Source organism: Taurulus bubalis (genome assembly GCF_910589615.1).
Source record: "Taurulus bubalis genome assembly, chromosome: 7".
NCBI classification, from domain to species: domain Eukaryota; kingdom Metazoa; phylum Chordata; class Actinopteri; order Perciformes; family Cottidae; genus Taurulus; species Taurulus bubalis.
The window spans coordinates 27,865,911-27,893,735 of record NC_136595.1 but is presented as its reverse complement, the minus strand read 5'-3'; the positions used below and the strand labels follow the sequence as shown (position 1 = coordinate 27,893,735).

General features: G+C 42.6%; 2 protein-coding genes across 2 annotated transcripts; both read right to left on the bottom strand.

Annotated features, from left to right (window-relative positions):
- Window positions 1–4: 4 nt before the first annotated feature.
- LOC306739389 (sodium-dependent phosphate transport protein 2B-like) lies at window positions 5–11,821 on the bottom strand (the record flags this gene model as incomplete). The annotated part of the gene is made up of 12 exons (XM_079221388.1): window positions 5–538; window positions 1,607–1,731; window positions 1,818–1,934; window positions 2,087–2,254; window positions 3,799–3,910; window positions 4,205–4,300; window positions 4,390–4,585; window positions 4,676–4,787; window positions 10,980–11,123; window positions 11,338–11,466; window positions 11,552–11,683; window positions 11,776–11,821. 12 exons carry the CDS (start codon window positions 11,819–11,821, stop codon window positions 5–7), a joined length of 1,911 nt encoding a protein of 636 aa, XP_079077514.1.
- A 4,397-nt stretch (window positions 11,822–16,218) lies between these two features.
- Window positions 16,219–21,108, bottom strand: LOC306738939 (chymotrypsin-like elastase family member 3B; the record flags this gene model as incomplete). The annotated part of the gene is made up of 8 exons (XM_079220866.1): window positions 16,219–16,292; window positions 18,140–18,311; window positions 18,388–18,530; window positions 19,307–19,443; window positions 19,718–19,846; window positions 19,983–20,080; window positions 20,894–20,982; window positions 21,066–21,108. 8 exons carry the CDS (start codon window positions 21,106–21,108, stop codon window positions 16,219–16,221), a joined length of 885 nt encoding a protein of 294 aa, XP_079076992.1.
- Between the last annotated feature and the right edge of the window lie 6,717 nt (window positions 21,109–27,825).

Genomic DNA, 27,825 nt, shown 5'->3' with positions numbered 1-27,825 from the left:
GACATTAAAGTTGCGTTGCTTTTACGGCCGTCTCCTCGTCCCTCGTCATGGCGTGGTTGTCGTACATCTCCAGACTCTTCTTGCTGTCCCTCCTCACCTTCTCGTCCTCCTCGTCTTTCTTGCAGCACTTGCAGCAGCAGCAGCAGCGTTTGCTGCAGAAGCCGAAGAGGGAGGTGACCACGGTGTCCCACGGCGCCATGGAGCGCATGGGCCGGGGCAAGAAGTCCCAGGTCTGCAGGCAGGAGGGCAGGAAGCGGGCGCAGCGAGACTGCATCACGTTCACGACGACCACGAAGACGACCAGCGCGATGAAGGGCACGCCGACGCCGACCAGCACCTGCCAGCCGGCCAGCGACAGGCCGAACACGGTCAGCGGGAACACCAGGAAGCACAGGACGAGGTAGACGGCGGCGAACCAGCGGTACTCCGCCGTGCGGTTCCCCAGGCCTCGGGCCAACCTGATGGGAATCCGCGTGAAGGGGATGGGGTACCACAGGAGGATGCCCATGACGTTGAAGAAGAAGTGGCAAAGTGCAATCTAGGAGGAAACAAAGATGTACATCAAGCAAGGCCGTCAGATGTCAAAGAAAATATCATTCAACAAGCGTTGAATGTCTGCGTTTCTGAATCAAATATATGTTTCATAAACAAGTTTCATATCCGCCTCGTGTCACGCGTGCAGAAACATACAATGCCAGGCGGTGAACGTTGGGAATTGGTTTGGTTTATGCCAAATAAATACATATATAAAAATATGTAACAACCAACGAGTGTGAATAAATAACCACATAGTTCTGAGTGGACTTTCTTAGGAAATGTTACGTAACAAGCGTAAAGTCAATGTTGACTTTTGGTTTCACACGGGACACGAACAGTGATCTCCTGAGTGAAAGTCATGTGTGTGTTTGGCCCTGCCCTCCCACCATTACTGGGCTCCTTAGACTCGCTATTACATTAAATATTCTTCATTAACCGTCACTCTTACTACATAATTTGCTTCGAATGTCCACATTCAATGTGTCGTATATGTTGTTTGCAGTTCAAAGTACAAGTACAATCTAAACAAACATGTCTGGGGACTGAGCTGATTAAAAGCTAACATGGTGACAGTGAAGCTGCAAGCATGTTGATGTGTATCAGGTAGAAGAAGCTCAATCATGTTCACTCCAGTGTTTAATGTGTTAGCATGCTAAAATTTGCTAATTAACAGTGAAAAGCACAGCTGAGGCTGATGGGAATGTCATTAGTTTTGATGATAAAGATGACACTCTATATTCTACAGTGTTACTTTGTAGCGAGGGTAAGAACATATCTTCATTTTCCATATATTTAAAAGTGATCGTTCTCCTGTCTTTCATGCAACTGTAGTTGTGAATATTTGGAGAAACGTTCCCTACGATGGGATGAAAGTTATTGGAATTCATCATCTGGGGACCATGAATATCTGTAAGGATGTTCATGGCAATCCATCAAGTAGCTGAGATATAAAGTCAAGGGATTTATGCGCTTTAATCTTAACCCAATAGTTGGGGAGATATTTCAGTTGGGACCAAAGAGCAATAATGCCATATATACATATAGCGGCACAAAAGAGAAACGTTCTCACCTGCAGGGAGTTGGCCAGCGTCTCTCCGGGGCTAGCCATAGCGGCGAGGATAGCCGTGGTTGTCGTTCCAATGTTTGAACCCAGTGTCAGAGGATACGCCCTCTCGAGGCTGATGACGCCAATACCTGGTGGGAGAAGATCGATGAGATGTAAGTGAATGGCGTACCAAGAAAAAGAAAGGACATTTTCAGAACACGTGTAATCGACTCACCAACAAGAGGAGTTATGGCCGAGGTGAAGACGGAGCTGCTCTGCACGATGAAGGTCATCCCCGCTCCCACCAACATGGCGATGTAGCCGGTGACCCAAGCGAAGGGGAAGGGGAAGTCTGCAGACAAATGGGAATACAAGGTGAGCAATGAACCCGGTGAGCTGAGAACCACCGAGTTCTTACCGGTGGAGCCCGGAGACGAGCCAGAAGCAGTGAGGCTCGCCCTGTGCCGGCCGGAGACAGCACGTGGTAGGTGATCGGTTCTTTACCTGTGTTGAGCACCTTCTTGATGACCACAGCCACCTGGCCCTTCAGCATGGAGTTGAGCAGCTTGACGATGAGGATGAGGCAGGTGCAGAGGGTGAGCAGCGACAGAGCCAGCAGGATGAGGCCCACCGCCAGGTCCGGCAAATTGGTGTTGACAAAGATGTGTACGCCTGCAACGGGAAGGTTGGCCTTTAAAAGCATCCTCTCAAGGCTTTGCTTATGTGATGCTAAATATAGCCTCGTGTGCGTGACTCCCTTTCGAGAGAACGCTTTTTGATTTTTTTAAAAGAGCATGTTGTAAAAAAGGAAAGTCTCTTTTGTTGTTGCTCTTTTTTTTATTTCAATGAGTGGTTTGGATACCTAACTTAGTTGTTTGTGTTGCCTAAACCTAGCTTAGTTGTTTGTGTTGCCTAAACCTAACTTAGTTGTTTGTGTTGCCTAAACCTAGCTTAGTTGTTTGTGTTGCCTAAACCTAGCTTAGTTGTTTGTGTTGCCTAAACCTAGCTTAGTTGTTTTGCTGCCTAAACCTAACTTAGTGATTTTTGTTGCCTAAACCTAACTTAGTTGTTTTTGTTGCCTAAACCTAACTTAGTTGTTTTGTTGCCTAAACCTAACTTAGTTGTTTGTGTTGCCTAAACCTAACTTAGTTGTTTTGTTGCCTAAACCTAACTTAGTTGTTTGTGTTGCCTAAACCTAACTTAGTTGTTTTTGTTGCCTAAACCTAACTTAGTTGTTTTTGTTGCCTAAACCTAACTTAGTTGTTTGGTTGACTAAACCTAACTAAGTTGTGTTCTGTGAACACGGAAGTTATATTTTGAAAAAACGAGCGGAAATTGACACGTGTTGCTGGACTTTCGCAGGAAAAAAAGCAACTTTCCGTAAGATATACGAGGAGATGTACGAGGATACGGATAAATAGTGACACTCGTCACCCGGAGAGGTTGGAAGGTATTTGTTTCTTCACTAAAAACCTAGCTAACGTTTAACTAGCATTAGCCCTTCTGTGCTACTGAAGGTGCTGAACGCATTGTAATGGTTGTAAGAGTGAATAAAGAGCAACAGTGTTGCTCCTTCCTTTCATCGTCTTCTGTCTGGATCTCCAGGTGATGTAATGGTTCTCTTTTACACTTCAGCTTCTATCTTCATCTTTTTCTAACTTGTTTTTGCTGCTGAATCGCATTGACATCCTGAATCTGTCCCTTCTGTCTGCTTTTGTGAAAAAAATGAGATGCTATTTTTTCAGGCAGTGCAGTTAGTGACAGTGTGGGCTCCTTGGTAATGTAGCTCTGACAGGTTGCTCTGACAGGAGTCGCAGCTTTGACCTACTTTGACCATTTAATGGTCACGTGACCACCCAAGGTGCTTCAGGGAGGCAGCATGAATAGACGTATTGAGCAGGTAGACGGGTCAAGGGAGTTTTTTTAGCTGAGTCACTGTTACGACTCAAAGGTAGTCATTGTCCGAGCATCAGAAGGTCTGGATGAAGGAGGTTGTTGTGTCTCTGTGTCTCATATGTCACTGAGCTTCAGTGGACCAGATAATCCTAACTGCTTTGTAAATGTTCTATTTTCTCTCTCTCTCTCTCTCTCTCTCTCTCTCTCTCTCTCTCTCTCTCTCTCTCTCTCTATCTATCTCTCTCTCTCTCTCTCTCTCTCTCTCTCTCTCTTTCTATCTCTATCTCTCTCTCTCCCCTGACCAATAGAGGCAGGCTTACATTTCTCTTGATAATCGGTCCAAGACGAGTTCATCTGGGTCCAGGTCAGGTTTCCCTCGTCCCAGCAGACGCCACCAGCAGTGCAGCTCTCCACTGTTGCATTCCAGAAAGTCTGCATGCAAAACCCCGCAAAAAAACAGCTTTAAACGCAGGAGCAGCAATAATTAAGAAGTCTGTGATAATCTTTAAACGATCACACGCAACATTCCACCTTTGATGAAATAACACACCTTCAAAGCATGAGCTAGCGATGCAATCACTGTGGTCACAGCATCAGAGGGACAATATCAATGATTAACAGGAAGAAGCAGAGGTAACCATCGCCTCATCATATGTTTTTACTGCCACCCTGTTGTGTTCAGTCTGTGGCAAACTGATAATTTAGTCATGTTGATTTTTATCTCACCGTGTTGGTCTCCTTTTTGCACCATACTTTGATCAGACTCTGGTTTCTGGCTGCCGGGTCACCGGTGGCAATGCCAGTGATGACAGATTTATCCAGCTAGGAAAACACAGAAACACATGTTTAAAAAATAAAAAATAAAAATCTTCATTATGTTTTCCTGATGACTCCGGTGCCGCTGGCTGCACCTGGATAATGGAGTCGGTGAGGGGGTCCGTGATGACGTTGAGCAGGTCGGGGGCGTTTTCTCCGCCCTGGATGTTGAAGGACTCGATGATGAGGTGGGTGAGCTTGTACAGAACGCCCGTGGCCACTTCCAGGGGCAGGAGAACCATCACCGACATCCAGTTGAAGAAGTCGTGGACCGTGGCGCCCGCAAAGGCCCTGGGCGCGAAAGGAACACGCCCCCGTTTATTAGCAGAGCCACTCGGGTCACGTCTCCGCCTTTCTTCGTTACCGTGCGCTCTGATTTACCTGCGGAACTCATTCCGGTCTCCAGCCTGCATCATCGCCACGATGGTGTTGGTGACCGAGGTTCCAATGTTGGCGCCCATGATGATCGGCACGGCGGACTGAACGTCCAGCACTAAGGAGAGGGATCGCCGCTGTGTTAAAGTGTTGTACGCTATACGTGTTAAAGTGTTGTACACTATACGTGTTAAAGTGTTGTACGCTATACGTGTTAAAGTGTTGTACGCTATAAGTGTTGTACTCTATACGTGTTAAAGTGTTGTACACTATACGTGTTAAAGTGTTGTACGCTATACGTGTTAAAGTGTTGTACGCTATAAGTGTTGTACTCTATACGTGTTAAAGTGTTGTACGCTATACGTGTTAAAGTGTTGTACGCTATACGTATTAAAGTGGTACATGCTATACGTGTTAAAGTGTTGTACGCTATACGTGTTAAAGTGTTGTACACTATACGTGTTAAAGTGTTGTACGCTATACGTGTTAAAGTGTTGTACTCTATACGTGTTAAAGTGTTATACACTATACGTGTTAAAGTGTTATACACTATACATGTTAAAGTGTTGTACACTATATGTGTTAAGGTGTTGCACGCTGTACGTGTTAAAGTGTTGTACGTGTTAAAGTGTTATACGCTATACGTGTTAAAGTGTTGTACGCTATAAGTGTTAAAGTGTAGCACGGTATACATGTTAAAGTGTTATACGCTATACGTGTTAAATTGTTGTACGTGTTAAAGTGTTATACGCTGTGCCTGTTAAAGTGTTGAACGCTATACGTGTTAAAGTGTTGAACGCTGTATGTGTTAAAGTGTTGTACACTATACGTGTTAAAGTGTTGTACACTATGCATGTTAAAGTGTTGCATGCTATACGTGTTAAAGTGTTATGCGCTATACGTGTTAAAGTGTTATACACTATACATGTTAAAGTGTTGTACACTATATGTGTTAAGGTGTTGCACGCTGTACGTGTTAAAGTGTTGTACGTGTTAAAGTGTTATACGCTATACGTGTTAAAGTGTTGTACGCTATAAGTGTTAAAGTGTAGCACGGTATACATGTTAAAGTGTTATACGCTATACGTGTTAAATTGTTGTACGTGTTAAAGTGTTATACGCTGTGCCTGTTAAAGTGTTGAACGCTATACGTGTTAAAGTGTTGAACGCTGTATGTGTTAAAGTGTTGTACACTATACGTGTTAAAGTGTTGTACACTATGCATGTTAAAGTGTTGCATGCTATACGTGTTAAAGTGTTATGCGCTATACGTGTTAAAGTGTTGTAAGCTATACGTGTTAAAGTGTTGTACGCTATACGTGTTAAAGTGTTATACGTGTTAAAGTGTTGTACATGTTAAAGTGTTGTACGCTATACATGTTGAAGTGTTATACGGGTTAAAGTGTTGAACGCTATACGTGTTAAAGTGTTGAACGCTGTATGTGTTAAAGTGTTGTACACTATACGTGTTAAAGTGTTGTACACTATGCATGTTAAAGTGTTGCATGCTATACGTGTTAAAGTGTTATACGCTATACGTGTTAAAGTGTTGTAAGCTATACGTGTTAAAGTGTTGTACGCTATACGTGTTAAAGTGTTATACGTGTTAAAGTGTTGTACATGTTAAAGTGTTGTACGCTATACATGTTGAAGTGTTATACGGGTTAAAGTGTTGTACACTATACACGTTAAAGTGTTGTACGCTATACGTGTTAAAGTGTTATACACTGTACCTGTTAAAGTGTCGTATGCTATACGTGTTAAAGTGTTATTCGCTATACGTGGTAAAGTGTTGTACACTGTACGTGTTAAAGTGTTGTACGCTATGCGTGTTAAAGTGTTATACGCTGTAAGTGTTAAAGTGTTATACGTGTTGAAGTGTTATACGCTGTAAGTGTTAAAGTGTTATACGTGTTAAAGTGTTATACGCTGTACGTGTTAAAGTGTTATACGTGTTAAAGTGTTATACGCTGTAAGTGTTAAAGTGTTATACGCTGTACGTGTTAAAGTGTTGAACGCTATATGTGTTAAAGTGTTGTACGTTATACGTGTTAAAGTGTTATTCACTGTACGTGTTAAAGTGTTGTACGCTATACGTGTTAAAGTGTTATACGTGTTAAAGTGTTATACGCTGTAAGTGTTGAAGTGTTATACGTGTTAAAGTGTTATACGCTGTAAGTGTTAAAGTGTTATTCGCTGTACGTGTTAAAGTGTTGAACGCTATACGTGTTAAAGTGTTGTATGCTATACGTGTTAAAGTGTTATACACTATACGTGTTAAACTGTTTCTACACTATACATGTTAAAGTGTTGTACACTAAACGTGTTAAGGTGTTGCACGCTGTACGTGTTAAAGTGTTGTACGCTATACGTGTTAAAGTGTTGTACACTATACGTGTTAAGGTGTTGCACGCTGTACGTGTTAAAGTGTTGTACGTGTTAAAGTGTTGTACGCTCTAAGTGTTAAAGTGTAGCACGGTATACATGTTTAAGTGTTATACGCTATACGTGTTAAATTGTTGTACGTGTTAAAGTGTTATACGCTGTGCCTGTTAAAGTGTTGAACGCTATACGTGTTAAAGTGTTGAACGCTGTATGTGTTAAAGTGTTGTTCACTATACGTGTTGAAGTGTTGTACACTATACGTGTTAAAGTGTTATACACTATACGTGTTAAAGTTTTGCTTGCTATACGTGTTAAAGTGTTATATGCTATACGTGTTAAAGTGTTGTACGCTATACGTGTTAAAGTGTTGTACGCTATACGTGTTGAAGTGTTATACGTGTCAAAGTGTTGTACATGTTAAAGTGTTGTACATGTTAAAGTGTTGTACGCTATACATGTTAAAGTGTTATACACTATACGTGTTAAAGTGTTATACACTATACGTGTTAAAGTGTTATACACTATACATGTTAAAGTGTTGTACACTATATGTGTTAAGGTGTTGCACGCTGTACGTGTTAAAGTGTTGTACGTGTTAAAGTGTTATACGCTATACGTGTTAAAGTGTTGTACGCTATAAGTGTTAAAGTGTAGCACGGTATACATGTTAAAGTGTTATACGCTATACGTGTTAAATTGTTGTACGTGTTAAAGTGTTATACGCTGTGCCTGTTAAAGTGTTGAACGCTATACGTGTTAAAGTGTTGAACGCTGTATGTGTTAAAGTGTTGTACACTATACGTGTTAAAGTGTTGTACACTATGCATGTTAAAGTGTTGCATGCTATACGTGTTAAAGTGTTATGCGCTATACGTGTTAAAGTGTTATACACTATACATGTTAAAGTGTTGTACACTATATGTGTTAAGGTGTTGCACGCTGTACGTGTTAAAGTGTTGTACGTGTTAAAGTGTTATACGCTATACGTGTTAAAGTGTTGTACGCTATAAGTGTTAAAGTGTAGCACGGTATACATGTTAAAGTGTTATACGCTATACGTGTTAAATTGTTGTACGTGTTAAAGTGTTATACGCTGTGCCTGTTAAAGTGTTGAACGCTATACGTGTTAAAGTGTTGAACGCTGTATGTGTTAAAGTGTTGTACACTATACGTGTTAAAGTGTTGTACACTATGCATGTTAAAGTGTTGCATGCTATACGTGTTAAAGTGTTATGCGCTATACGTGTTAAAGTGTTGTAAGCTATACGTGTTAAAGTGTTGTACGCTATACGTGTTAAAGTGTTATACGTGTTAAAGTGTTGTACATGTTAAAGTGTTGTACGCTATACATGTTGAAGTGTTATACGGGTTAAAGTGTTGAACGCTATACGTGTTAAAGTGTTGAACGCTGTATGTGTTAAAGTGTTGTACACTATACGTGTTAAAGTGTTGTACACTATGCATGTTAAAGTGTTGCATGCTATACGTGTTAAAGTGTTATGCGCTATACGTGTTAAAGTGTTGTAAGCTATACGTGTTAAAGTGTTGTACGCTATACGTGTTAAAGTGTTATACGTGTTAAAGTGTTGTACATGTTAAAGTGTTGTACGCTATACATGTTGAAGTGTTATACGGGTTAAAGTGTTGTACACTATACACGTTAAAGTGTTGTACGCTATACGTGTTAAAGTGTTATACACTGTACCTGTTAAAGTGTCGTATGCTATACGTGTTAAAGTGTTATTCGCTATACGTGGTAAAGTGTTGTACACTGTACGTGTTAAAGTGTTGTACGCTATGCGTGTTAAAGTGTTATACGCTGTAAGTGTTAAAGTGTTATACGTGTTAAAGTGTTATACGCTGTAAGTGTTAAAGTGTTATACGTGTTAAAGTGTTATACGCTGTACGTGTTAAAGTGTTATACGTGTTAAAGTGTTATACGCTGTAAGTGTTAAAGTGTTATACGCTGTACGTGTTAAAGTGTTGAACGCTATATGTGTTAAAGTGTTGTACGTTATACGTGTTAAAGTGTTATTCACTGTACGTGTTAAAGTGTTGTACGCTATACGTGTTAAAGTGTTATACGTGTTAAAGTGTTATACGCTGTAAGTGTTGAAGTGTTATACGTGTTAAAGTGTTATACGCTGTAAGTGTTAAAGTGTTATTCGCTGTACGTGTTAAAGTGTTGAACGCTATACGTGTTAAAGTGTTGTATGCTATACGTGTTAAAGTGTTATACACTATACGTGTTAAACTGTTTCTACACTATACATGTTAAAGTGTTGTACACTAAACGTGTTAAGGTGTTGCACGCTGTACGTGTTAAAGTGTTGTACGCTATACGTGTTAAAGTGTTGTACACTATACGTGTTAAGGTGTTGCACGCTGTACGTGTTAAAGTGTTGTACGTGTTAAAGTGTTGCACGCTCTAAGTGTTAAAGTGTAGCACGGTATACATGTTTAAGTGTTATACGCTATACGTGTTAAATTGTTGTACGTGTTAAAGTGTTATACGCTGTGCCTGTTAAAGTGTTGAACGCTATACGTGTTAAAGTGTTGAACGCTGTATGTGTTAAAGTGTTGTTCACTATACGTGTTGAAGTGTTGTACACTATACGTGTTAAAGTGTTATACACTATACGTGTTAAAGTTTTGCTTGCTATACGTGTTAAAGTGTTATATGCTATACGTGTTAAAGTGTTGTACGCTATACGTGTTAAAGTGTTGTACGCTATACGTGTTGAAGTGTTATACGTGTCAAAGTGTTGTACATGTTAAAGTGTTGTACATGTTAAAGTGTTGTACGCTATACATGTTAAAGTGTTATACACTATACGTGTTAAAGTTTTGCTTGCTATACCTGTTAAAGTGTTATATGCTATACGTGTTAAAGTGTTGTACGCTATACATGTTAAAGTGTTATACGCTATACGTGTTGAAGTGTTATACGGGTTAAAGTGTTGTACACTATACATGTTAAAGTGTTGTACGCTATACGTGTTAAAGTGTTATACACTGTACCTGTTAAAGTGTTGTATGCTATACGTGTTAAAGTGTTGTACGCTATACGTGTTAAAGTGTTATACACTGTACGTGTTAAAGTGTTGTACGCTATACGTGTTAAAGTGTTATACGCTATACGTGTTAAAGTGTTATACGTGTTAAAGTGTTATACGCTATACGTGTTAAAGTGTTGTATGTGTTAAAGTGTTATACGCTATACGTGTTAAAGTGTTATATGTGTTAAAGTGTTGTACGCTATACGTGTTAAAGTGTTATACGTGTTAAAGTGTTGTACGCTATACGTGTTAAAGTGTTATACGCTGTACGTGTTAAAGTGTTCTACGCTATACGTGTTGAGTTGATTTTTTTGTTGTTCTGGGTCTCTTTGTAGTTGTTTAGCCACACCTCTCTGTGGTTTTGTGGTTGTTCTATGTCACTTTCTATTGTTATTTTTTGTTGTAGTAGTTTTGTGTCTATTTGTCGTTGCTTTGTCTATCTTTGGAGTTGCTTAGCTGTACCTCTCTGTGGTTGTGCATCTCTTTGTCTCTTTGTAGTTGTGTTGTGTCTCTTTGTAATTGCTTAGCCACACCTCTGTGGTTTAGTGGTTGTTTTATGTCACTTTTTATTGTTATGTTTTTTCTTTACAGTTATTTTGTTTCTATTTGTTTTAGACAAATTGGCATCTCTCTACTCATTGTGTGTCTCTTTGTAGTTGCTTTGTGTCTCGTTGTCATTTTATGTTTCTTGTGGTCATTTTGAGTCTTTGTAGATGAAGAACGGGGGGGCCCTGACACTTAGGGCACCTGGGCCTGTTCCCCAATTGGCACGTTCAGTAATCCATCCGTGCATGCTCGTGTCTGCGTAGACATGTTGACAAATGTAAGAGTGTGTGTGTGTGTGTGTGTGTGTGTGTCCTACTTACATCCAGAGGACACCATGCTGACCACAATAGAGGAGGAGGTGCTGGAGCTCTGCACCAGCACTGTGACTAACACCCCGATCACCAGCCCGGCCACAGGGTTGGACAATATCACATTGTCCTGGAAGATGTCACCAGCAGCTTTGCCTGTACACACACACACACACACACACACACACACACACACACACACACACACACACAAACACACACACACACACACAACCTCAGGTCAAAACCCCAGCGCTGCATGCACATTGCATAAGCTGTGTTTTGTTGGCCCTGGCATTATCAAGGAGATAAAGCTAATGTACAGGGATGGCTGGTGATAAAGATAATAAATGTAATTCTGTGAATTCACCTCCGACGAGCTGGAAGGCCGAGCTGAGGACGTCCAGCGAGCAGATGAAGAAGTAGAGTAGCCCGAGCAGCAACAGGGTCTTGACGATGCCCGACAGCACCCTCATAAGCTTCCCCCTTGTGTCCAGGTCTGTGGGGAACACACAAAGCGCTGACTCAGACTCGGGCTTTTGTAAAGGCGAGCCCGCGGCGCGGAGGACGGCGGGCGGCCTCACCTGACCACCTGACCCCGGTGTCCTTGAGCTCCGGGAGGTCCCAGGGGTTGTCTGCGTCTGGATCCTGGCTCACCAGGTCCACGGTGGAGTAAGACGGCAGGATGGTTCCATCCTTAGCCGGAGCGTCGTCGTCTGGGGATGGAGGGAGGAGAGGAGGAGGGGATTAGAAAGCAAAAGCACCGGTTGAGCAGGTTCCTAAAGAGTCCGACGGCAAAGGGACGTACCGAGAGTCCGGGAGGAATCCGTCCCCACTTGAGTTCTTGGAGCCATGACGGTCTGAGGAAGGAGAAAGTCACGGTTAATAAGTAGTATGATTACATTATAGACACGTCGTTATATCTTTACAACATTAAAAGAGCAGCCTCCTTACGGGAGCAGAAGTTGATAAAGTGCAAGCTGGCTTTTCAAAATAAAATGACTTTTTCAATGCAATGAATTGGTGAATTAAAATTTACATCCAGTGGAACTGAGTCACTGTGATTACAATAAATAAGAAATAACACACAAAAAGAAACCGACAAGACTCTCCAGGTAACTTCACTACAAAGCATCTCCCCCACATTTTCTCCCGCGCTCCCTCCTCCTCCTCCTCCCACTCCTCTTCCTCCCCTCCCCTCCTCTAATAGCAGCAAATCCCCCGCGGCCCCCCAGACACCGGGAGGCTTTACCTGCAGCAGTGAGCGGAGAGCGGACCTGCACCTGGTCACCTGTAGCTCTGCTGCGCGCGGAGGCTGCTTTTATAGCGCAGAGCACACACACAAACACACACACAAACACACACACACACACACACACACACACACACACACACACACACACACACACACACACACTGATGCGGTTCAAAGGTCGCACACACACATGCAGAGGGCAAGAGGCTGCGAGGAGCTTTGATCTGAGAGATAAAAACTCTGGAATTGTTTTATGAATTATGAGCAGAGGGCTGGAAAATACAGCAAATACAATTATGAGTGGAAATATGACCCACAGCAGTTTATTTTTAAAAAGTTTCATTGTTGAATTTATTATGATATACATAATGTATCCTTACAATCATAATATGTTGACGTTAGTGAGGTAACAGCAAACAGAGTAGATACAGTATTTGTATATAACCATGTTGTGGGTGAACCCTGTCCACCTTTAGTCCTCAGGTCCTCAGGTTTAGTCCTCAGGTCCTCAGGTTTAGTCCTCAGGTCCTCAGCTTTAGTCCTCAGGTTTAGTCCTCAGGTTTAGTCCTCAGGTCCTCAGGTTTAGTCCTCAGGTCCTCAGGTTTAGTCCTCAGGTCCTCAGGTTTAGTCCTCAGGTTTAGTCCTCAGGTCCTCAGGTTTAGTCCTCAGGTTTAGTCCTCAGGTTTAGTCTTCAGGTTTAGTCCTCAGGTTTAGTCCTCAGGTTTAGTCCTCAGGTTTAGTCCTCAGGTTTAGTCTTCAGGTTTAGTCCTCAGGTCCTCAGGTTTAGTCCTCAGGTTTAGTCCTCAGGTCCTCAGGTTTAGTCCTCAGGTTTAGTCCTCAGGTCCTCAGGTTTAGTCCTCAGGTTTAGTCCTTAGGTCCTCAGGTTTAGTCCTCGGGTCATGAAACAAGAACAGGATGCTGCCCTCTGGTGGTCGTGGGTGTAATACGAAGCTGCAGATATTTATGTTCATTTTTCTGTTTTGAAAGAAAGGTGTTGAAGCTGTTTTGAACTATTGTGTTTAGTTTTGAGTGGTTTTATGAGGTGAAACTTGACGCTGCCATCTTGGAGGAATAAATTATGAATGTATTAAACAATTTATTTTTGATCAATTGAAGAAAGATAAAATACTGGGTTGTTTCAATTTTTAAATTTTTTTTTATAATGTTCATTCTTTGGCCAGTATGTCTAGTTTTGTCTTGTGCAGTGTGTTATTATAATAATATTAATATATATATATATATTGAACAATAATTAAGAACTCGAGCTGAAGTGATCATAACTCGTGTCCATACAAAGACCATAAACTGTAACGAGGGGTCACAAATAGACATTATTTTTTATATTTTCCTTAAGTTGGGAACCTCGGTTCTGCATCATATCGACTGTGTGTGGAAAGTTGTCATTAAATGTTACATGATAATTTTAGAGATATGACTGTCACAACATATTACTGAAACCAATGTTATGGATTTAAGTCAATGATTAATCTGTGTTACTCCCAAAGAACTCAATAACACTTTTTTTAAAAGAGTTCAGTCAGTCCACCTTAAAGAGACATGTTGTGTTGCTCTTCCTCCTCTTCCTCTTCCTCTTCTGGCAGGACTCTGCAGCACTGCACAGCTCCTTCATCACCAGCTGATTCACCGCCGGCTGAGGAGAGCTACCGAAAGTCCTTCCTTCTGCTGCTGTCAGGCTGCACAACAAGCTGAGCTCTCAGTAGACCACTAACACTTCACTTTACTCTCAGTAGACCACAAACACTTCACTTTACTCACTGTGGACCACTAACACTTCACTTTTCTCTCAGTAGACCACAAACACTTCACTTTACTCACTGTGGACCACTAACACTTCACTTTACTCTCAGTAGACCACTAACACTTCACTTTACTCTCAGTAGACCACTAACACTTCACTTTACTCACTGTGGACCACTAACACTTCACTTTACTCACTGTGGACCACTAACACTTCACTTTACTCACTGTGGACCACTAACACTTCACTTTACTCACTGTGGACCACTAACACTTCACTTTACTCACTGTGGACCACTAACACTTCACTTTACTCTCAGTAGACCACTAACACTTCACTGTACTCACTGTGGACCACTAACACTTCACTGTACTCACTGTGGACCACTAACACTTCACTTTACTCACTGTGGACCACTAACACTTCACTTTACTCACTGTGGACCACTAACACTTCACTTTACTCTCAGTAGACCACTAACACTTCACTGTACTCACTGTGGACCACTAACACTTCACTGTACTCACTGTGGACCACTAACACTTCACTTTACTCTCAGTAGACCACTAACACTTCACTTTACTCTCAGTAGACCACTAACACTTCACTTTACTCACTGTGGACACTTTGATTGCACTCATCTGGTGCAATATAAGTACATTGAAGTACTTTTATGTACTTTTTTCTTCAGTTTTTATCCCCATGAGATCTAAGATCACCTGTAAAAAAACAACATACCAGTTATCTCCAAAAAAGAATAAAAACACTGATTATGGTCATTAATCTGTATTATTATTGTACTATTATTGTATTATTATTGTATTGTTATTATTACTGTATTACTATTGTATTAATATTGTTTTTGTATTGTAATATTATTGTATTATTATTGTATAATTATTGTATTATTATTATATTGTTGTAATATTTCTGCAATAATATAGTATTATAATTGTTGTATTATTGTTTTATTACTGTATTATTATTGTTTTGTTACTGTATTATTATTATTATTATTATTATTATTATTGTATAAGTATTATATGTTTGCAATATTACTGCATTAATATAGTATTATTGTTATTGTATTATTACTGTATTATTATAATATTATTGTTTTATTACTGTATTATCATTGTATTTTTATAGCTTTATCATTGTATTGTTATAGTTTTATCATTGTATTAGTATGTATAATTATGATCCGTCCGGCTCCAGCAGAACAAACACAACTTGATGAAACCATCATGTTGTGTTTGTGCGTCATAAACGATGCACAAGCAAAACATATGAGGATTTATGATCGTGGCCGAAGATTCAAACCTCAAGTCAAACATTCACAGAAGTCATAGTTTATTCTGTAATGAATTTATGTTTATAATATAACTATCCTTAATTATGTCTTTGTCTACCGTGTTTATTTTTAACCTTCAACTCGTGTTCCTTTGTTTGTGCAAACATGATCAATATTCTGATTCTCATAATCATGTTGATTGAAATCAACATGAAAAATGGGAGGAATCTGAATCTGGATTTGAATGTAAATTAATTAACTTTTCTATCTTATTATTTTTTATTTGCACATTCTGACCACTGAAAATGAAATACATATAAAAAAATCTAAATATTTTATTTTCACTTGTCAACAGAGACGAGCAGTAAACTGTGTATAAATACCATAAAAACAAACATGATAAAATATTAATCCTCATTTACGTTCTCAAATCTTCTACTCTGAATCAACCTCGTTATCAAAGTGAATATTAACAATGTTTATGCCTCTTAAGGAGCAATAAATCACCACGGAAACTTAATTATTCCTTCAAATATTGCATAATTGGGTAATTATTGGCTAATTATTTTGTGCCGATAAGCGGCGTAGAGTTATGGCTTTAAATAAACATTGATTACACGTTGCTGATAGTCGACAGGTTTATGGAAGCTTCTGTGCAGTTATGAGTTATGGGATATTCTGCGTTTGATTGGCTGACCTTGACCTACGCTCGGAGCACCCTGAGGTGGCTCCGTGTTGACGAGTCAGCGGGTTATTGATCGACTAAATCAGAAGACCCACATATATACGGTGCGGCTTACTTTGACCTTTGACCCTCCACCCACGCAAGACACCGCCCTGTGATTATGGTTTATGATGTGGAGAGTTATCATTGTTTTTATGTGTGGAGCTGCAGAGAGAGCCATGAAGGCAGAAACACTCAGCGGCTAGAACTCGTCTCCGGTCACGGGGTCGCGACCCAAAGAGAAGACTGGGGCGCCATGGAGTCCGCCTGCAGGTTGTTGGGTCCGTGAGACTCTGAGAGAGGAAGCAGCGAACACGAACAACACAAACGTGTTTGTGTTGACCTCAGAGTGACGGGAAGGGAAATAAACTAAAGCAGCAAGGAAACATGGAGCCAACTTATGAACCTATGAACGCATGAATAAAGACCACCGGCAGGATTCTGATCTCAGGCCCAGATAATGTTACATTTGCATCTTTTCTGTAGAGTTGGCTCCGCCCCCTTTCTTTTGGTCTGTTTTATCTATAAGGAAAGTTTAATCCTCCAGCAGATAAAACATCACAAGACAAAGTGCAAAAGAAAGAAAGAAAGAAAGGAGAAGAGAAGCCTACATGTTCTCTGTCTGTCCACTGGATGGCGCTGCTGTGATGCTGTGAGGAATCACTGCATCACACATCCACCAGCAGATGGAGCGAAGACATGTGTTCATGGGTTCATGTCTCCATGGGTTCATGTCTCCATGGGTTCATGTCTCCATGGGTTCATGTCTCCATGTGTTCATGTGTTCATGTGTTCATGGGTTCATGTCTCCATGTGTTCATGTGTTCATGTGTCCATGGGTTCATGTCTCCATGGGTTCATGGGTTCATGTCTCCATGTGTTCATGTGTCCATGGGTTCATGTCTCCATGGGTTCATGGGTTCATGTCTCCATGTGTTCATGTCTCCATGGGTTCATGGGTTCATGTGTCCATGGGTTCATGTGTCCATGGGTTCATGTCTCCATGGGTTCATGGGTTCATGTCTCCATGTGTTCATGTCTCCATGGGTTCATGGGTTCATGTCTCCATGGGTTTATGTCTCCATGGGTTCATGTGTTCATGTCTCCATGTGTTCATGTCTCCATGGGTTCATGTCTCCATGTGTTCATGTGTTCATGTGTTCATGTGTCCATGGGTTCATGTCTCCATGGGTTCATGGGTTCATGTCTCCATGGGTTCATGTCTCCATGTGTTCATGTGTTCATGTGTTCATGTGTCCATGGGTTCATGTCTCCATGGGTTCATGGGTTCATGTCTCCATGTGTTCATGTCTCCATGGGTTCATGGGTTCATGTCTCCATGGGTTTATGTCTCCATAGGTTCATGTGTTCATGTCTCCATGGGTTCATGTTTCCATGGGTTCATGGGTTCATGTCTCCATGTGTTCATGTCTCCATGGGTTCATGTGTCCATGGGTTCATGTCTCCATGTGTTCATGTGTTCATGTGTCCATGGGTTCATGTCTCCATGTGTTCATGTGTTCATGTGTTCATGTGTTCATGTGTCCATGGTTTCATGTCTCCATGGCTTCATGGGTTCATGTCTCCATGTGTTCATGTCTCCATGGGTTCATGTGTTCATGTCTCCATGGGTTCATGTCTCCATGTGTTCATGTCTCCATGGGTTCATGTGTTCATGTCTCCATGTGTTCATGTCTCCATATGTTCATGTCTCCATGGGTTCATGGGTTCATGTCTCCATCGGATGATGTGTTCATGGTAAATCATGCAACAAATAAGTATTTATTCAAAAAAAGTCTTTTAAGTATTACAAGTAAAGGTTGGATGAAGAGTACTTTACCTTCACCCTGTTGTGTTTCTGCTGTGAGGAACGTTCACTGTGTGTTGGTGAAATTAAATAATGAATCACTCTGTGACGTGGATTATAATGCAGCTGCTACAACGTTCAACCAGAGACACGCTGATGAAAGACAAAGGTTTATTGAATCTTCATCCGGATGTGAAACAATGAACAGAGAGAACATTGGGATTCATTCATTCATGACCCGTCGGAGTCCAGTTCAGCTCCTCAGTATCGCAGCATGACCTGCAGAGAAAACATGACTTATTGATTATGAAATCTCGTATCTTTTCTCAGTGCCGATCGACCGGTGACTCACGTCGTGGAGCCAGTCGGTGAAGGCGGAGGTTCGCGTGAAGACGGTGGGCTTCTTGGCCTCGTTGCAGATCCGAGACGACACGAAGCTGGTGACGCCCTGAACCAGCCAGCGGCCGCCCGGGCCGGCGCAGCTGAGCGGCCCGCCGGAGTCGCCCTGCGGCCAGAGACACACAGTGTGAAGGAAAGGAATCGAACCCTCGGTCACGGCGGGAAGGTCACGGGACACGCACGTTGCATCCGGACGCGGCGTCTCCTCCGGCGCAGATCATGGTGCTCTTGGCGTTGGCGCCCCACCAGTCGCTGCGGCTGCACACGGCGTGCTCCACCACCGGCAGCCGGGCCTGCTGCAGCCTGTCGGGCATCGGGCCGTGGGCTGAGGACACAGGGGGGCAGAGCTGCAGCAACACGGGGAGGCATGGAGGCCGAGGCATGGAGGCCGAGGCATAACCAAAATGTGTAATTTTCTCATGTTTATTCTATGGAGATAATACATGTAATTCTCCTGGTGTCCACTAGAGGCATCACTGCTGTATTATAGAGATAATACATGTTATTCTCCTGGTGTCCACTAGGGGCATCACTGCTGTATTATAGATAATACATGTTATTCCCCTGGTGTCCACTAGGGGCATCACTGCTGTATTATAGATAATACATGTTATTCTCCTGGTGTCCACTAGGGGCGTCACTGCTGTATTATAGAGATAATACATGTTATTCTCCTGGTGTCCACTGGGGGCATCACAGCTGTATTATAGAGATAATACATGTTATTCTCCTGGTGTCCACTAGAGGCATCACTGCTGTATTATAGAGATAATACATGTTATTCTCCTGGTGTCCACTAGGGGCATCACTGCTGTATTATAGAGATAATACATGTTATTCTCCTGGTGTCCACTAGGGGCGTCACTGCTGTATTATAGAGATAATACATGTTATTCTCCTGGTGTCCACTAGGGGCATCACTGCTGTATTATAGAGCTTAATGATTTTATGGCAGTTTCTTGACATATTTTGTCCTTTAAGGTCATCAGAGCAATAGTCTACTATTTCTTCACATGCTCTGTTGAAACTAAAGCACCACTTCCACTTCCACTTCCTCTTCCTGTCCTCCAGTGAAACATTCAATGCACGCAGTGACTTTACTGTAAAGGTTTCCCCAGCCGGTGATGTAACACGGGGTCCCATGGGCGGGGATCTCTCCGGCCTCCGGAAGACAAGCCACGCCCACGCTGTCACTCATGATGGGGCTCTTATCCAGTTTCAGCAGGGCCAGGTCGTTGCTGGAAAACAACCACTGCTATAGTTTCCATTCAGAACATCCTTCATGGGTTAATTGGGTACATAACCATTTGGGAATTTACTTTAAAATGTCAGGTAGTTTGCTTACAGGTGTACAATCAGTGTGATTTACGTAGTTAAGTTAAGCAGGAACTCCAGATACAGGTGTGTGCACATGGACAAAGTTTGACTTGTCCCTTTAAATGATTCTCAGAGTGCAAAACCAAAAGGGAATTTATTTAATTTGCAGTCTAAAATGTGTATATAATAACTCACCCATCAGCCACAAAGTCGATGTCCCACATCGGGTGGACTACGATGCGCAGGATGTCCCGGACCTGCTCGGTGCCGTCCTGCCGGCTCAGGTCGTGTTCCCCCAGCACCACGCGGTACACGTCCCCGGGCCTGAGGGACCACAGCTCGGTTAGGTCGCATCCCCTCACCTCACACACCTCACACACGTCACACACACACGTCACACACACCTCACACACACCTCACACACACCTCACACACACATCGCATCTCATTGGTCAGTCACCAGATGCAGTGTCCGGCCGTCATCACCCAGCGAGGGCCAATCAGAGTCCCTCCACAGGTGTGATGGAAACGGCTGCCGTGCTTCACCTGCAGGGAGATCTGAGGAAAATACATATTAATAATTACAATGTAATTCTGAATAGATAATAGACTCCTTTTCTGTTAGTGAACATGATGTGGGCAGAGCATAGGTGGAGGCAGAATAATTATTGATTCCAATCATTTCATTTTAAGTTTATATAAGTAAAAAAGAAAATAAACAAAGAAAAGGAAAAAAAGGAAAAAGAAAATAAACAAAGAAAAGGAAAAAAAGGAAAAAGAAAAAAGTGAGAAAAGAAAGAAAAAAGAAAAAAAGGGAAAAAAAGGAAAAAGGAAAAAATGAATAGAAGAAAAATACGAACAAAACAGGAAATATTTTGAGAAAATAGAAAAAACAACAACAAGGCAAATAGAAAAAAAGGAATACATGTAATACACAAAAAAACTAAAACAAAATAGAAAACAATTAAAAAAATATTTAAAAATACTTAAACATTAGACCAACTACGAACAATCAGACACAGACAGACAGAAATCATCATCCTCCATATTGAATACTATAACTATTATATATTAATGAAAGTTGTGCACTTCGGCCCCTGGGGGTCCCTTGGATCCCAAAGTTGCAACCTTTCATTCTTACCACCATTTTGTTTTCAGTTCATACAGGCCACTCGCTGAATAATTATAATATTAAAATAATAAAATAATTGGCAGAAACATCTGGATGTCGTCACACTTCATCGCGTCGTGTTTGGCCTCCAGTCTTTCCTCCGTTTGTCCTCTAACAGCTAACAGCTACCAGCTACCAGCTAACAGCTAACAGCTAGCGTATTGCTGGTATACGCTCAGTATAAAGCGGTGGGCTCGTACCTGCCAGGGCCAGCTGTGTGGCCGGGCCTCCTCTCCGTTCACGACCCGGCTGACGTCCGGCTGCACGGCCGGTGCAGCGCATCCAAAAACTGCAAAAACACAAAAATATTGGATGATTTTTTTTTTCTCTTTAACTGAAATGAGTTGATCTCAATGTCTCAATGCGACTCACCGTACGCCACCGGGAGCAGCAGGAGGGCCAGGGTCTGCATCATGGTGTCGTCTGAAGACACACACACACTCTAGCCCTCTTATACCGCCTCATGCCTTCCAGCCTGAGCTCAGGTCACAGGGAACCCACGGAACATCTAATCAGCGCTCGCTGCCGATTGTGGCTGAGAAGAACTTCCTGTTCCACAGGTGCATCAGCTGCTGGGCCGGGACGCGGCCTGTGCATGAACACGTGTACATAATGTACATGTGTTCATGTGTTCACGTACATGAACACATGAACACATGTACATAATGTACATGTGTTCATGTGTTCACGTACATGAACAAAATGTACATACTTAACATGTGTTCATGTACATGAACACATGTTAAGTATGTACATGTGTTCATGTGTTCATGCACATGAACACATGTACATTTTGTTCATGTGTTCATGCACATGAACACATGTACATTTTGTTCATGTGTTCATGCAAACACAAACTAAAGAAGATGACCCTCAGAACAAAGTGTTCCTGAGAGAAACTGTTTGTGAAAATGTTGCTGAAGCTCCAGAATGAGAGACGGAGGAAGGGAACCGAGACGGGGCGTTCAGGGTCCTCCGTCGTCTCGCCGCTCAGGGTGCTGCGAGAAAACACACTTTCCTCCTGCGACCGCAGAACTGGATATCTTTGGGTTCCCGTCAAGAGAAACAGTCCTGTAACAACGTTCTGTGCTCTAATAACAGGCAGACCCCACTGCTGGACCTGGACCCGGACCTGGACCTGGACCTGGACCTGGACCAGGACCCTGACCTGGACCTGGACCTGGACCTGGACCTGGACCCGGACCCTGACCTGGACCTGGACCTGGACCTGGACCAGGACCCGGACCTGGGAACCGGATATCGCTCTCTGGAGAGTCCGGCGTGCATCCATAAATTCATTTTTTTTAAAGAGGCTTGGCTGGTTTCCCGCTGCGTTCAGGTGACTCCCTCCAGGCGCCGCAGAGAGATTTATGGATCTGACATGAGCTGCGTGTTTGCATAACACGGCAATGACAGAACCGTGAATAATTGGGATTATGGGCCGCAGCTCACGATGGATTAACAAGCGACAGCGTTTACAGGAGGTCGGTCAGCTGGGAGCCGCCATTTGTTATGAATGAAACAATACATTCTATGAAGGTTTTGAAGTCATTTTAATAATTTATTTCAAATGCAAATAATGGATTTTTTCACATTTAGCAGTTATTTTTAACATTTTGCTGCAAACTGTATACATTGCGACACTTTTACGACGTTGCAAATTACAGTTACATCATTCAATATTATTATAAAGACATAAAGTAACTATGATAGAAACATACGGACTGATTTACATCCAGAAATGTGATTAACAGTCTCCAGCTAGCAGCTCTGTGAGGCTGTGCTAAATGCTTTGAGCAAAATGCTAACGTCAGCATGCTAACCTGCGGATGTTTAGCAGGTATGTTTTTTGCAGATTGATATCCAAAAAAAGTAAATGCATGTCCAAAAGATTCTGGGGGAACCGTACCACAGGACTCTCACCCAGGAGACCGCTGTTCATGTCTTGTGCGAAAACAAACATTTTACGTTAACTTATTTATATTTACGTCAGTAAATAGAGTGACAAAAGTTATTATGTTAAGGCAAACCATGATATTTACTAAACAAGAGGTTTTGTCACATTTTTGTTTTGGAAAAAAATAATAATTGAGAATGCAGTTCAGTTTTATGAGTTGAGTTTTTACAACGTTAGCGTGTTAGCTTGCTAACATTAGCTAATTAGCACTTAACGAACAATACAGGTGAGACTGAAGGGATTGTCGCTTATAGTTCTGCAGGAATTTGGAAGTATTGGAGAAATATAAATCTTGAGCAATGAAAAAGGATCATCAAAGTTATCTTATATTGATTATGTCATGTTGTCTAGATGTCATGCGTGTTAAGATGAAAGCTTCATCTGCTGCATATCAAATCAAAAGCGTCACTAACCGAGTCAGAAATGATTTCTGTATCATATTAAAGTACTCAACATTTTACAGCATAACATATTTAGATTTTTACGATAAAATGGCTGGAAAAATATAGTTTTGGTGTAAAGTTATACGAGCTGTTCCTAAACCGTCTGCATGTATAATCTGCCTTTTTTTAATAGTTTTTTTCTTCTGGGTTCAAAAAGAAATGGAGACATTGTTCTGCTGAACTACGTAAATCGATATTTCCAAAGAAAAATGCAGTTTCAGCCGCAGAAGCAGGCCTGCTCTTTCTTCAGCGGCAGACAGAGATAAATGATCTGAGACCAGCCAGCGCCGGTTAAGGCCAACTTTATATCTCCCAAGGTTTTCAGATATGTCAAAAAAATGTGACGAGAGCCGCCTGGAGGCGGAAGAAACGCTGCCAATTAGAGCTTTGCAACATAAATCACACTTTACTGCTGTCACGCCGAGTGGCCAACGCTCCGAGGATAAGAATCTCAGCCGTTAATAGGAGGCAAAGAAAAGTAGGTTGAATAAATGCATAGCACATGCATGGTTCACGGTGTCACCTTTCACCACGAGAGGCGATGCGTGAACACGGTGCTGTTCGGTTGGACGCTCACACTCTGCAGGATATCGCCCGGTGATCCAGAAGATGTTTCCAAAAGTGCAGAATGCACAGCAAAAAGAAAAGGGTTGACATTGTAGTGTTTGTGCTGGTTTCTGTCCTCGCTGATGGTTAGAGAATAAGATTGATGCCACTCTCATGTTTCTGTGGTTAATATGAATCTAAAGCCAGCTGCTGATTAGCTTAGCTTAGCTTAAAATGTGCTGTGTATCCATTACACAAACAAGATATAAGGTATACAAGTTGTTGAGCTTCGTATTAATGGCACAAAGGGGCACTGGCACTTTTGCAACCAATAAACAGGAAGTGACCATATATGGACTGAGGAGGAGTGATGTAGAGACGCTGTATACGTCTCTGATGTCGACCTGTCAATCACCTAGTAGCCCCGCCCCTAAAGCGTCCCCTGCTTTATGGTCTGTTTGACTCTGAATGACCATAATTTACTAAATGAACATCATGCTGTATTGAAGAAGACTTGAAACTAGAGATTGAGACATAAACTCATGTTTACAATGTTTACTGAGGGAATACATCAAGAGAAGTAGAGTCATTTATATAGACTTCTATACAACCAGAGGAGTCACCCCCTGGTGGTCAGGAGAGAGAATGCAGCTTTAACACATGAAGCATAGACTTCTATACAACCAGAGGAGTCACCCCCTGGTGGTCAGGAGAGAGAATGCAGCTTTAACACATGAAGCATATACTTCTATACAACCAGAGGAGTCACCCCCTGGTGGTCAGGAGAGAATGCAGCTTTAACACATGAAGCTTTGGCTTCCTTCTGCAGAACTGGAGGTTGCTCTGTGCTACTGAATGAAGATTAATATTCCACATTTGCAACTCGAGAGTGGTGACAATCTTCTCTTCTAGAAAACAAAAAACGAGTATTTCCCCAAATCTGAAACTATTCCTTGAACACGAATGTGTTTCACAGCACTGTTCATCATGAATCAAATCCTCCTCTTCCTTTTGCTCCCCGTGGCTATTTCAGTACCATCCGGTTCTCTCACTTGTTTTTTTTAGAGGACGGTTGCTGGTGAGGGAGCAGCCGAGTGAAGTCGCCTTCAGGCTCCAGTCAGAGACGATTACGTCTGCGAGTAGCACAAAACGTAGCCCTCGGGTGGGTTTTTTTGGACATGCAATCCTTTACTGAGACGCTCCATTCTGTTGGGGTGGTTTTAATCTAATTAGTGCAGCAGATGTTGTTTCTGAGTACATACAAAAAGAAAATGTTTTTTTTACTCAGCCGTGAAAAGTCGAGTGAGTAATTCTTCTCTCAGCCGTGCGTTATTTCACACTGAGCTGCACAGTCTGCTTCACTGGTGGCTAAGTGCTGCGTTCAATGCCACTTCACCAGTGTCCTGTTTAAAGACATGAAGAACTAGAAGAATGTCACAAACAAAATGTTATATATTTGGGGTTTCACTTTACATTCGGACTCGGGCACGGCGCTCAGGTTTAGGGCACGTTGGCACCATGAAAGTGTATTTAAGACTAAAATCAAAGCCAAATTTGTTTTACTTGCAGATGTTCTGATCGCAGCATGACGGTGAGCTCATCGTCAGAAGGAAGAACAACTTCTAAAGTCCTTTGTTGTCCTTCGTGGACCCTCAAGCCAAGCAAACAAAAAAAGAAGAAGAAAAGAAAGAGAGCTGTTCACAGCAAGGAGACTGATAATTGGCATTGATGGATGAAGGAAATCCTATATCCAGATAAAGTGCTCTGGGCCGAGCAGCTGGAGCTTTACGGGACACTCTATTTCCTCCTCTTGTCTTCAACCATCATCATCTTTTATTTCACACTCCGCTTGATGATCCACCCTCACACCTCGGAGCCCCGCCGGTCAGCTCAGAAAAAGAGAGTTTTTATTGGTAATGGACTCCATTTGGGGACCTTGGGGATCCTGTGGTGCTACTTTTCAGTTTGATTCATTACCCCTCCCCTTCTATATTCTCTACCTCTTCCTCCCCTCCTCTTGCCCACCGCCTAACTAAAACCTTGTTGGTCAAATTAAAAACAGTTTAGCCCGCTGCACTGGCTTCCATCACCAGCCTATGAACCCAAAGTGCTTCGGTCATGTAAGACGGAGGCCCCGTGATTATCTCTGCTCTTTTAACTCGCAAATCAAACTGGGGTTCAGCTGCCGGCCCCCCGACCCGATAGCAGCTTTTATGAAGGGGAGTGAAAACGAGAAGCCCGGCGTCTTTACTGCGGAAGCGGTTCTTTCACGACGTCGTTGGGAACCTCGGCACGGGGGAGCAGATCTGGGTCGCCGAGAGCGACTTTTGATTCGGCTACAAAAAAGAAATGTAAAAAGCTACAATGAAAGCCAGTTTGACGCGGCGACGACCAGAGCTGCAGTGACAGATGGGAAAATGAGATTCTGGAGTAACTCTTTTTGGCACGAACCTCTCGGTGGGTTTCTCAAAGTGCCACCTGGATACTGTGAGATCAAATTGAACCGAGCAGATCCGTAATTCAGGGTTCCCCGGCATCAAAAGGGAATGGGCGTAATAAGGCTTAATCGCTAACTTTCTGATGAGCTAATGACCCCAAAATTGACTGTCGGATTCGATTAGAGCGCTCAATGCTAAACACTAACCTACCGGAGCGGAGCAGCAATGTGCTACTGGATGTTGTGTTCAAAGGGAGGTCGTAAAGCGACTGGGAGATGCCAGCAGACGGGCAGTGACGGAGAAACTCCAGAGAGACAGTCACCCTCTTTAGGCCGCTCTCCCACGGAGGATAGAGTTTCTTGGCTGTGACTGATGGACAATAACAAGGAAGCCCCTCCCCCCACCACCCCCTCCGTGTGTCTCAGTTATGGGCTGTCATCACGCTGCTCTTTTTGGTTCTCGCAAGATCTGAAAGTGCTGCCATTATGGACTTCAGATGAAATAGAGAAACCACATGCTCCGAGGACGTGATTCTCAACATGCATATTCAGATTATTTTCTAAATTGCTTGATTTTCAGGCATGCTGGCGGCGCAGCTCAAGCGTTGGCAACGTCAACCACCACTTTGGTCTAGACTGAAATATCTCAACGAGTATTGGAAGAGTTGCCATGAAATTTGGTTCTGTTTGTTATTGTCCCAAGATGATGAACCCTAATGACTGTGGGGATCCTCTGATCTTTTCCTCCTGCACCACCGTGAAGTCAAATTAATTGCCGCAAAATGTGGCAGGATGAATTCTACTTAGCGTGCTTTCTCGAGCCAACTTTGAGTCAGTTTTAATCCAGTTTTTAAACCGAGACAACCGAGTGAAGCCCAGTCAGGAGAGACTTCACCCAACTTCACCCAAACAGCAGGAAGGGAATCAAGACGCTGCCTTTGTTGAGATGGACACAAATAAACAGGTTAACGGGAGTCGGATGTTAGCTTGACATCTGGGTCGAAGTCCATCCATCCAATCATCCTTCTATCCATCCAATCATCCATCCATCCATCTATCCATCCAATCATCCATCTATATATCCATCTATCCATCCAATCAGCCATCCATCCATCTATCCATCCAATCATCCATCCATGCAACCATCCATCCATCCATCCATCCAATCATCCACCTATTTATCTATCCATCCAATCATCCATCCATCATCCAATTATCCATCCATGCAACCATCCATCCAATCATCCATCCATCATCCTTCCACCCATCATCCAACTATCCATCCAACCATCTATCATACCATCCCTCTATCCATCCATCCAATCATTCATCCAATCATCCATCTATCCATCAATTCAGCCATCTATCACCTATCCATCCATCCATCCATCATCCAATCATCCATCATCCATCATCCATCTATGCATCCATCTATCCATAGATATGTAATCCCTCCAGCGTGTTCCCAGGAAAACCTCCAAAGGGAATCGTCCAGGAGGATCCTGATCAGATGTGGAACCAACTCAAGTTGCCACCTTTTGACACAAAGGAGCAGCAACTCTACCACGAGCGCCCCACGAAGGAGCCTCATTTCAGCCGCTTGCATCAGCAAATGAATGCGTTCTGTCAGTACCCAAAGCTCTTGATCATAGGTGGGGTTGGCGAGTAGACGGACCGGTACGACGGCCCGACACAACGTCCACGTAGCTGATGACGCCGCACCGGACCGTCTGCAGAGAACATACACAA